Here is a 12,330-nt window from a genome sequence, read left to right on the forward strand (position 1 = left end):
ATCTGCTTCGACTTTCAACACTTGATAACCTTAATCTATATGACTCCAATATATTAGGAGAGTCATGATATCTCATTCTAGACGAATCCTTAATTAATGCACATCCTAAACAATCTTAACATGGTATTTTATTTCCTAAAAATACTATGTCTTGATTAAGATTCATATTCCACATCTCACAATATCTAAAATCACACAATTAAATCATACCAAAGCTTAGAATTTCAAAACACACAAAAATTCATCCAATATCACATAAATATGTAATTAAAGGATTTTTCAATTAAATATACATAAAATAAAATGCTACATAATTTATAAGTAAAAACTATAAAATAGAGATAAACCAACCTTTTCAAAGCAAGGATAAAAATTTCAATTTTAAGTTTTTTTCTTTTTAAGGCTTGTTTGAGCGAAACCTAGCCACCACAACTCAAGATAACAACAGAGACACAGAAGAATATGTTTCTCTCTTAAGCCTTGTATAATTTTTACGAAAGTAGAATAGGTTTCCTTTCTCTGGCTTTGTATTCTTAGCCATATTTTTCCTTTGTTTTTTAGGCATGTTTAGAACTCATCAAAAGGAAAAAGGAGAGGCTTCTAGAAAACCTAACATAGGAAGCAAGCTAGGGTTTCCAAGAAGCATGGATGACTATGCTAACCCTAACCCTAACTTGCCATGCAAGCACTAGTGCGGAAATGGCTTACTACAACAACATTCTAGGTCGGTCAAATGAGAACCGGTCTAAAGAAAAACACAGTGGAATTTTTGTAAATATTTGGTACATATTACACCGGTTAAATATATATCTTAAACATGTTTTTATTCTTTGTAGGTCGATCACATGGTTGAGTCATCAAGGAAGACCCGAGATCCTACATGACTGAGAAATCTTGTGATTAGGAGTATGGGTAGTAATAAGGTTCCAATTCAAATAGACCCTCAGGCGGGTAGGACATCATGCCCTAATTAGGCTCAATTTGTAATTGGGAGTCTTAGCTCGATCTAAGGTCTTTATCTTGACCCCTGACTAGGACCACGTATCAGAAGTAGACAAGAATCTCATCTGGGAGGATATTTGTGTAAGTTATTTATTTAAATGCTATTAAATAATTTGTCTATTGAATTTACATTTTAATGATTTATTTATTATATTTAGTAGGCAAATTTTGAGTTTGAGACTTCGAATTTGGTTCGGAGCAAAATAATGTCTTCAGTAATTACAAAATGGAGGCAATTCAAGACAATCTAACAACCCATTACATCTTTGGTAAATACAAGGACAAGTCTCCTTCTAGAAAATATTCTATAGATGAAGAGACATGGTCTCAATTTGTTTAGAGTCGAACGGATCCCAAATAGGAGGTTTGTGAACAGTTCATTATATATGTTATTTTATCTTATCATGGAATTTATAAGTTATATGTGTATGATATAGTTACAGGAAAAGAGGAAGAAAGCTCAAATGATTGCACAAAAAATACTACCCCCCACAAACTGTCTCGGGGAGGTTATGATTTGCTAGAGAGAAGAATAGTAGAAGAAAAGTTAAAGAGACAACAAGCAGAATCTGGTTCTGCTGAACTTATCTCTCCCCCATCCCCTCCTAGTCGACATGAGAAATGGAAGTTGGCTAGAACTAAACTAGGGAGTCATATGACATCTGAGAAATCATTAGAGATTTCTCAGCGTATTGTAAGTTCATAATTACAAGTCATACTTGTAGTCTTACAAACTTATCATTACATATTATTATATTAACGCATTGTATTATTTTTTACAGAATGAGCTAGTGGAGCAAAGCTCCCAAGGATGTTTTATTCCCAAAGGTCGAGATGAAATCTTGATCGTGGCCATTGGCACTGAAGAACATCCTGGGCGTGTTCGTACGACTGGTTTTGATGTTGGTGTTAGACAATATTTTGGATCAGTTTCTCGATCTAGCTTTTCTAAAAATGTCAGCTAGTAGATGATGGATCAATTAGTTGCACAATTGACAAAGAGGGTGATTGGACAACTAACTAAGAGCATAAAAGAACAAGTTACTTAATAGTTAAGAGTTGAATTAGAACAAAGATATAATCCAGCTGAACCAGTGGATATAATTTATTCTCGTGGTCGAGCTAGCACCAAAGGTAGTTGTGATGTGAAGGACTTTGAAGATGATGACATTAAATCCTCCTATCATTGCAAGTTACTGTTGATGGAAATCCTCCTCATGTAGTGGTAATTGGCATAGTGTATCCAGGAGGTTCAACCATCCACACCGTGCCCATGCAGAGTGATTTTTCTAGAATGGTAGTTGAAAAAGTTAGACATGCGTCTGTTGCAATTCCAGTTCCCACATCAGAGGTTAATACAGTGACAAAGGTACTTGGAACATTTATTGCATGACCTACACATCTGATAAAGACCATTTCAAAACATTATCAAGTATATTTCACTAAGGGCTATTAGTGTTATGATGGTTTTTAGATTTATACTTTATACTTTATATTTGTTGTTATGTTTTACAAGACTCTGCTACGAGACAGAATGCACCAATTGGTGTTCCTTTAAGCCCTCAAGTCCAACCACTAGTCCAAACATATGTGAACCCAATCCAAGAGTTGGTCAGGGTTTCATATCAAATGTTTCAAGATTCTTATGTGATTCCTTGGGATGCCACATTATTTGGGGTTGATAATGATGGTATACCATTGTACATAACCATGCAAGATGTGTTTGAAATCATTTAGGGTAATCAATTGTTGAACATCGGAGTTATTCAACTATGAATGATGTAAGTACCCTTAATAATTACATGTTATTTATTCGAATGATCTTTCATGAATCATGTCAGTCATATTTATATTAACAATGTAGGTATATAAATCAAATAATTATCAACATGGAAAATTTTGATACTTATTGTTTCCTTGAGCCCAAATCCATACAAAAGTCTGGGAATAAAAAACTTGATTGTCAGACTTACATTCAAAGATAGATTCAGACATGAAAAAAAAAGGATTTATTTTGCTCATTTTATAAATTGGTAAGTAAAACTTTTTACATTTAAAATTTACATAATTATAAAAATGACTAATGAAATTTTGTATACTAGGTCTCACTGGCAATTGATGTTTATTTTCCCCATAGGGTTTTGTTCACTACATACAAAACCGAGTCAAGATATAAAGACTGTAGTACAAAGGTATGTTAATGTAAATTATATAATTTATTGTGAATTACTAATGATTTTTATCATTTTAGTCCAATCAATGTATGCATTGTCTTAGGGGATAGGTCCACTTCATCATCACAAAATCTACGTTGGATTTATCCTAAGGTTATTCACTTCTTCATTAAAACTATTAAGTTTTACTTTTTTTAGTTCAATTAAATTAATTGTTACTTATATTTCATAATAGTGCAATAAGCAACAAGGGAACTTTGAATGTACTATGTGATGCATTGGATGTGGACCATAGCACGTGTGAGGATTATAGACTCTTGGGAGCAGATATTATGTGATTTTAAATACTCTAACTTCTCATTTTGAATATTTAAAGTTAGTATGAACACTAACATATACTCTTACATTTCTCAGCTTTTTTGAAGATTTCGAGCCATTAAGCACACAAAATATTGAAGAAATCTGTATGCAATGGGCCAAGTACTTTCTAGAAGTTAGGAATCAAAACATGTAATGATTTGTTACTTTCTAACATATGTACATTTTCATTAGATGTAAATTATACAATTTTGATTAGTTTCAATAACAATCTTTGTATTTCTCTACATATACAAATCAATCTGGCTGGTATTCTGATTTTATTATATTTACAAGTTTATAAATTTGTGTAAAAGAATATTTTTTTAAATTTATAAAAAAACTGGCCTTATATTACACTGGTTACTCGAGCCAATCAGTGTAATACAAGGGCTTACCAACTACACATTTAAGCCTCTATATTACACTGGTTGACTCGAGTAAACGGTGTAATATATGACCACATATAACACCGGTTGAACAAGTTGTGTTATATGTAACTCACATTTTAGAACGCCCACATCAACACTGGTGACAAGAGTGATGTAAAATGCCTCATAAAACAAGTATAAAATGTCATTTTTGCACTTGTGAAACTAGGGTTAGTGTGACTTCACTTGCAAGCTACCTTCCCTTCCCAATTAATATAAATAGGTTTGTCTTCTCATTATATATTCAAACTTGATATATGAGTAAAGAAACTTTACAAATTCAAAATTTTTAGTCTCTTGTCTCTCTCTTTTCTAGAGTTTCAAGAACCTAGAGCTAGGGAAATATTTGAAGAAGCTTCTTCTTCAACAAAGCTTGAACGTGCAACTCTTGCACTTCCTCCAATTCAGAATCATTCTTCCTTCAATTCATATCTTCCACTGCAAATCCTCCAAGCTTCCTTCCATCAAATCAGTTTGGAATTCCATGGAACAACTCTTCCTTCATCAATATCTCAAATTGTTTCTTCTATCTTTGACTTTGTATGCAATATGCAGTACGTCCAATATATATTTAGTGCTTCTGTTGTTCTTTCCACTATCAATAAGATGATTTTCTTTTCTCAATGCTTTGCTCAGTGCCTTCTCTTTCTCTGCACGTAAGCCTCTTTCTTTCTCCTTCCAGTTTCCTCACATATTTGAAGATCAATTTTACACATTATATTAATTTGTCATTAAATTATAAAGTTCAGAACCAATTTGTCATTAAATTATAAACATTCTAAACTAAAATAAAAATGTTCATTCTTTAAGGTTTAAATTGTCATCTATTTACATACTTAAATTAAAATGATGATTTATTTAAAAAAACACATTAAAACCTTTATCTATTATCATAATTTATTATCATCATTATATATAATCCAAATTTTACATTTGACAACCCACTCTAGATACTATTTCGTTAATTTGAATCACCAACATTTTAAAAAACCGGTTTGAGTTTCTCTTATAAACCAATATATTTATTTACCAATTACATAATACAATGTGAATATGAAATTCTAGGATAATAAATAAATAAAATTGAGTATATAAATAAAAAAAGATCAATGTAATACTTCACTTTTTTTTCTTAGTTAGTTATGGTGTTAAATACATCTACGTGATCATTAATATTAGTCTTTCCATATTTCTTCACTTTCCCATATTTATTTGGAAATGTTTCTAATAAATTAATAAATAATTATATCTAAGACTTATATGTGTTAAAGTTTTTTTTGGGTATAAATACAAGGATTAGTAACATTCTTAAGCCTATTCAAGTTTTTTTGGAAGTTTCCTTTTATTCATTGGATTAAGGTAAACATGAATGGTGTTCCAAGAGGTTCTCGTGGTCTTCTTTCTTATGTAAGTATCTTTAGAGGTAGCATGAGTGATTTTGTTGGTGGTTTTTCTTTTTTTCTAGGTGTCCAATTTTCTCTAGTGACGGAATTCATGAGAGTTATTATTTCTCTCGAGGAAGTGCAAAAAGATGGGTATATACAACTCTGGTTAGAGTGTGATTCTTCTTTGGTATGTCATGTTTTTCCCTCCAAATCTTATGTGGATTGGTTTTTTAGGAATAGATGAAATAAATGTCTTTCTTTTTATAGAGAAATTGTTTTTAAAGTTTTCCATGTTTTTAGAGAAACTAATCATTGTGTTGATAAACTTGTCTCTTTAGGTTTGCTTAATAGGCATGAATTTGTTTGGTATAACAGTCTACCTCCTAGTATTTTTTTGAACTTTTTTCATAATAGGTGTAAGCTTGTGATGTTTCACATTGTTTAGTTTTAGGAGCTTTAGTTTATCTGTATGAGTTTTAGTCTAATCTGCATGCTTGTCTTGTATTTTTTTTTATGTGATGATATATGATAGTTAAAACTTAATGTGTCAGCTTAATTAAAATGTCAAATTTCATTGTGATTTTTATATAAAAAAAATTAAATATATGCACAATATAAGGCTACTAGAAGACTTCTTATCTTACCAATTAAAATCTTAGTCTTGTATTTTTTTTTTATGAGATTATTAATCATTATGGAAAGTAATAATTAATGTGATATGAACTTTGATAGTATTAGTCCATATATAAAATTAGTTTTAGTTAAATCGATTTAGAAATGAAATTAGTTTGTAAAATTGATTTTTGTTAAAACAAAATAAAAAATAATATAACTTATAAATGAATGTCTTTATAATAAAATGACAACAAATTTTTATCCCACACAAAACTACTTGATTCCAAAGTGAACTTCGAATCCAAAATGAACATATGAAAAGTGATTAATAATTATTAATGAGATTATTTGGGAGAATCCAACGACCTTATCATATGCCACTTCCCACTTATCCATCCACCTCACCCGGTCTTTGTAGCCGCACGTTTGAAGCTCAAACGCAAAACTCCAACACCAATTAACATCATTTCCACTAACAGAACAGAACACACTTCCAATAACCAAATCAAATCAAACACAGAACACACAAAGCTTCTTCTTTGTTCATGATTTCCAACCAAATTCACGTGTTTCACTCTGCATTTCGCGTTCTCAGATATCCATGCACAAACTCACCAAACGCGCGTCCTTTGCTTTTGCTTCATCATAACACAAGTGCTTCCTTCTGCCCCTCACCAACCATCCTTTGTTCTTCACTCACTGACGATTCCTTTTCCACCCCAAAACCAAACCAGGCACATTATCTTTTTCTTTCCTTACCTTAAAAAACATAAACAAAACCATAACTTTCCTTTTATTTTTAATTATAGTTGGATAATAATAGGTTATTGTTCTGTGACAGTTGGGCTACAATCCTCCAGAAGAACTGTTCGGGCTGGAGGTGGAGCTCAAACCAAGGTCTCAACTTTTTACTTTTATTTTATTTATTATTTAACTATTTTTGCTCTTACATTGTCGGAAATAAAAATAAAAGTTTAATATATCGCTAAATCGTTAACTGTTTGGAAATTTTAAATTTTGTTTGCATTCTGAAAGTTGTAAACAGATCATTGATCTTATACAATTTTTATATTGATTTTATGGCAAGAAGACAAATAAGAATCTGTGACGGTTTTACTAAATCCAGGGAACCCAGTTATTAAGAACAGGGAAGATAAAATATTTAATTACAATTCTTTTTTAGTCCCTTTGAACAATATTTAGAGGGACTAAAAGCAAATGAAACACAAAAATATTTAGAGGGACTAAACCAAAATAAAAATACCCAAAACTGAACAAAATTTTGACAAGACCAAGAAACAAAATATGACTTTATGTCAGGGAACAAAAACATTTTTAAGAGCCTTCATCTTTTGCTATCACTGAATTCCTCTTTTATATTAGTGTGTGTTCCGGATTCTTGCCTGTCTAATTTTGGTTATTTGCGTTGTAACGAACATATGATGTCTATTAAGGTTTAACATTTTATTAGAAGCTTTGGTGGAGTAACTTTTAGCAGTATTTTGCTCTCATTTCAGCAAGGGTAAGTCTCATTCACCAGAACCAAGGTCCTGGTTTGGTCCAAATGGACAGTATATCAGGGAGCTACCTTGTCCCAGTTGCCGAGCAAGGGGTTATACACCTTGTACAGAGTGTGGAATAGAAAGATCAAGGCCAGACTGTCCAAAATGTTATGGAAAGGTAGTTTCTTTTGGAATTATTGTTGGTTACTGAGTAAAGTAAACCACAATTTAAACGTGGTTTTAGGAGATTTTAATGGCTTGGATAATTTATTCCTTAAATATCCATATTTACTCTGAAAAGTTAGGATCATCATCAAGTTTATATAAATGTCATGCCATACATATCCTACTTCCATATAAGACAACCCGAAATTAAGTCATTTCTGATTTTGAAAGAGAAATTCTTAAGTTGAAATTCACTTGAGGATGAGGCACATGAGCTTTTATTTATCTTCTGTGCACTTACAATGCAAAAATTTAGACTTACCTTGGCCATATAAGTTTGATATTGCTGAGTTGATCGTAGGTGAATCAACCCATATGCTTCCAGACTTATATTTACACAAATCATAAGACTTCAACATAGCTTTTGATGCCATGATGACAAGACACTTGTTAAACACACTTGTTACTGGTGTAATTTGCATCGTATGTGTTTATGAGTTTATATATATTGTTATTTAAAAGTTCTTGCTTGTTATTTTCCTAATATTCGTAGAAGTTGTGAAACACTAAGATATTGAACCTCATATCCGTGCAATGTGCACAATAGCTACTTTGTTTACTTTTTTTCCCATTCGTTCTTCTTGTACACAGGGTATATTGACTTGCTACCAATGCTCTGGAGATCGTGTTATATGGGAGGAATCAATTGATGAAAAACCATGGGAGAGAGCCCATTCTATGTAATTATTGAGAAATAAATTTGTATTTCTTTACTAATCTTATCATTTGTTAAATCTGACAATGTTGATATGACATTTTACATAGTCATCTGCAAAATAATATAAATAAATTTTTGAAGACTTATCACTGCCATGGATAAAGAAAGGAGCCTTGTGTGTACAAATGACTAGTTGTATCAAGCACATACCAGACACTTGTTTGATGTGGCATGCATTTTGCATCCTAATATGACATCTTGAATTTTTTAGTCACAATATCCTTCTACATGTCAATGTCCATGCTTAGCTTTAGTTTTCCACCCTCTTCCAAATAATATTGTATGCAAAAATGGTTCATGAAATACTAAATAGTTAGTTATGTATAATATTCCTTTTCAATCTATCAAAACACATCAATAATTATTCGTTAATGTGTTGAGTATGAGCATAATCTGATCATCTGGCTGTTTCTACATTATTATTTTTTGTTATGATTTGCTCTTTTTTTTTCCCGGTGTGATGTTTTTTTTCTTAATTTTTCATTCTTAATCTTTGATATTCCTTCCCGCTCATAGGAGATTATGTCAAAATAGTCTGTTGAACTGCTGTAATCTGGCATTGCTACTCTGCTTCCCTGCACTAGTTCAGAAATTTGGGGCTGCATTTTATTGATTGTTGATGATAATGATCTATCAGTATAAAATATTAAATATTCTTCAGAGTTTGTATAAAAAATGTTATGTATGTTCATTCAGAAGGAAATTGGTTCAGCTTACATGTTTGGATCATACCATATCAGTATTAGTTGTGGTAAAGTATTCAGACTAATTTGTGGTTTGTATTTATCACTTTATTTTGTTGCACCTTAATGGTATGAGGATCTGGCTTTTATTTATGTTGCTTTTGTTCTTGTCATTGAGTATAATTGACTCAACATCAAATCTATGTGAAATTCTAAGCAAAATGATTTCATGAGATTCCTATATGATGGTGGTATATTTTGTAACATACTTGACAAACGTAAAAGTTTAATTTTCTGTCTGTTTATTATGCATCTAAATCTTTGAATTATGTAAAATGTTGTTTGTTTTGTTTTATTTGGGCATACATAAATGTTTCTTTATGGGTTTGACTTTTTCAGTTCCCCACTTAAAGTGAAGGAAGATGATGAAGTTGACAAATTAGACATAAAGCTGGATGTGAAGAAAAAATCCAAGCGTGTTTACCACTCACCACCTCCAGAAGTTGGATTAAAGATTAGTCGTTCATTAAAAGTTAGTTGGTTGCTTATCCTTACTTAATATGCTTTGGATACAAATTGTTATTTATGATGCATACGTTTTACATGAGATTTTGAGCCATTAGCTTGTTCCCATCATTGTTTATATATTTAGACTTACATGCACATTCCAAACACCTATACACACAAGGGAGAACACAGTACATAGAAGTGAATGGCAAGTTTTGGGGTCTTATATAATGAAAGTTAAGTTGATAGGAACACTTCTTATCATGCAGAAGCATCAACCTGCTTCTGATTAAGAGACTTGAGCATTAACTTGTTCTATATGGACATATAAGGCACAAATACAAGGAGGAAGTTATAATTGGGTAGTGATATAAATTCCATGCACGGTTTTTACTGCTGTATTAATATGATAAATCAAGAAGGGGAATTTATGGATATTGTTAATGTTGCTTGCAAATTTAAATGTCTTTGTTTAGTTGAATGATTGCAGAGTCTCAATGCCAAAACTGGTCTGTTTAGCAACCGAATGAAGATTATTCACCAGGATCCCAAGCTTCAGGCACAGCGTGTGGCTGCTATTAAGGTTTTAAATGTTAAGATTTGTATTTCATTTGAAGTAATTTTCTCTTGGTATCAAGGCCTGTTTGGATGAGCTTCTACATAAGCTCCTTCTTGAAGAGATAAATAAAAGGAAAAAAAATGAAATTAACTTCTTTTATAAGCTAAAATTGACTTGTACACGAGTTAAAAATAAAACTTTAGAGAAACTATATGAGAAAACTTCTACAAATTAATTTATGCATTGGTAATTTTTTGTTTATGGAATTAATTTGAATTTTCTTCTTATTTTTCTCTCCTATAAAGAACTTTTGGAGAAGTTTGTCCAAGTAAACCCTTACTAAATGATTGCTTCCTTCATATTAATTTTTGTTGCATTCTTGTTCAGAGGTTAAACCCTACACTTGTTTTGATCTACTGGAACATCCCCAAAATAAAATATGGCTTCAATAAGAAGTTTCCTGTGCTGTTTTTTTGTGATTTATGTAGTAATCACTCATTTTGGTCGTCCAACGATATGTGTGACATCACATGAATATTTGCTTCAATGGATGCAGAAAGCCAAGGGAACTGTTGCAGCAAGAAGGCACACTTCCAAAACTATGAAAGCTTTCTTTAGTGATCCAATAAACAGACAGAAAAGGAGCATAGCCATGAAGGGTAATTTTCATACCCCTGCACCTGTGACTGGTTGAAATTTATACTCATTTGGTTTTTGTCCCTCCTCAAATGCAGGAGTAAAATTCTACTGCCAAAACTGTGGACGAGAAGGGCATAGGAAACACTACTGTCCGGAACTGAAGGATACCTTGATTGATCGGCGATTCAAGTGTAGGGTGTGTGGGGAAAAAGGCCACAACAGAAGAACATGTAGCAAGATAGGGGTAAGCCATAGCAATGAGAGAATGATAAAACCCCATGAGTGCAGAGTCTGTGGGGAAAAGGGCCACAACAGAAGAACATGTAGGAAGTTAAGGATAAGCCATAGAAAGGGGAGAATGATAAAACAGCGGAAGTGTAAAGTATGTCTCCAATTGGGCCATAACCGTAGGACCTGTCCTGAAGTTGTTCCTAGTAAAAGAAACACGGCCTCTCCAAGGCCATACAAGTGTAGGTTGTGCAAGAAAAAGGGACATAATAGTAGGACATGTCCAAGTAAGACAGTTGTTACTGAACATCCTCAAGATTAATAATAATCACATGTCTTGTTGTGGACAGTTATCAGAACTGGAAGCTCTTCTTATCTATCAAGCTTTTCCTAGTTAGTATTCAAAAAATAAGCATAATAAATTGTTTGACAAAAAAAACTGTATCAATCACAAAAACATAAACACCATAAACATAAACAACAAAAATCACAATAGATGTCAATAAAAAAATGTAGTTCATATTTGTCAAAAAATAGTCTTCCCAACATTGAGAAACTCTGTTCAAAAAAAATGTAGTTCATATTTGCCAAAAAGTAGACTTTGCAACATTGACTGAGAAACTTTGTTTAGTACTGAGTACGAATTAATAGTGACGTACGAAAACAATAAAAATAATTTTAACAATTTAAATAAAAATAGTTTCTATTAAAAAAAATCGTAATTAGTGTCAGCTGAAAATTGATCATCACAAGAGTGTTTTGATATTGGTAAATCAGTGATACTTTGATTAAAATTGAGTTGAAGAGAGATTATGAAGAAAAGATAGATGAATTTAAGAATATGAAAATTTTCAAATTCTTTATTTATTTTGTGAAATTTAATTTTTTTAATTTTAAATAGTTTAATTAGTCTCAAAATTTTAGAATTTTAATTTCTTTTGAAATTTCTTACTCAAATAACATATTTTGTAATAAATAATTTTAAATTTTGTATATAAGTAAATTATTTTTCTAAAATTTACTATTGAATCACACCACTATTTTTTTTATTAAAGCTCTTTTTCAAATGGTTTTTTAAAAATGTTTTTGAAGTTATTATTCTTAATATCCCATTTGGCAATGTCCCAGTATGTGTATGCTTATGGTGGCCACCCTGGAAAATTTTCAACCTATGGTGTTTTCTTATCACATAATGCTCATAAAGGCTAAATTAACTTTCTTGAGCCCAATAATAAATAATATTTCACAATTGTTTTCCTATATTCTTCTAACATGTGACGAAGTTTATGATGTCACATCATTATT

The 12,330-nt window shown here is 31.6% G+C and overlaps 1 protein-coding gene and 1 pseudogene across 3 annotated transcripts; both read left to right on the forward strand.

Moving 5' to 3' along the window:
- The first annotated feature begins 908 nt into the window (after nt 1–908).
- Nucleotides 909–2,778, forward strand: LOC150028688 (uncharacterized; annotated as a pseudogene).
- Nucleotides 2,779–6,367: 3,589 nt separating this feature from the next.
- On the forward strand, nt 6,368–11,384 carry LOC137806610 (zinc knuckle (CCHC-type) family protein). Of its 3 annotated transcripts, none has more exons than XM_068606822.2 (8): nt 6,368–6,698; nt 6,806–6,861; nt 7,482–7,644; nt 8,283–8,371; nt 9,492–9,624; nt 10,090–10,182; nt 10,715–10,817; nt 10,893–11,384. In XM_068606822.2, the coding sequence occupies exons 1-8, from the start codon at nt 6,510–6,512 to the stop codon at nt 11,345–11,347; spliced, it is 1,281 nt and encodes a 426-aa protein (XP_068462923.1). In that variant the 5' UTR covers nt 6,368–6,509; the 3' UTR covers nt 11,348–11,384. The 3 variants fall into 3 exon arrangements, 2 of the variants coding, with proteins under 2 accessions (XP_068462923.1, XP_090156612.1); XR_016519583.1 differs by having other exon boundaries at nt 6,373–6,698; nt 10,076–10,182; XM_090300486.1 differs by lacking the exon at nt 8,283–8,371 and having other exon boundaries at nt 6,375–6,698.
- Nucleotides 11,385–12,330: the final 946 nt, after the last annotated feature.

Source organism: Phaseolus vulgaris, chromosome 3 (assembly GCF_051622355.1).
Source record: "Phaseolus vulgaris cultivar YP4 chromosome 3, ASM5162235v1, whole genome shotgun sequence".
Taxonomy (NCBI): Eukaryota; Viridiplantae; Streptophyta; class Magnoliopsida; order Fabales; family Fabaceae; genus Phaseolus; species Phaseolus vulgaris.

What these genes read in the sequence shown, in the direction of transcription:
- LOC137806610 (XM_068606822.2), top strand. Translation starts at nt 6,510, where the DNA reads ATGATTTCCAACCAAATTCACGTGTTTCACTCTGCATTTCGCGTTCTC. An exon ending in AGATTAGTCGTTCATTAAAA is followed by an intron (nt 9,625 to 10,089) that starts GTTAGTTGGTTG and finishes GAATGATTGCAG; the next exon opens with AGTCTCAATGCCAAAACTGG. An exon ending in AAGGAGCATAGCCATGAAGG is followed by an intron (nt 10,818 to 10,892) that starts GTAATTTTCATA and finishes CCTCAAATGCAG; the next exon opens with GAGTAAAATTCTACTGCCAA.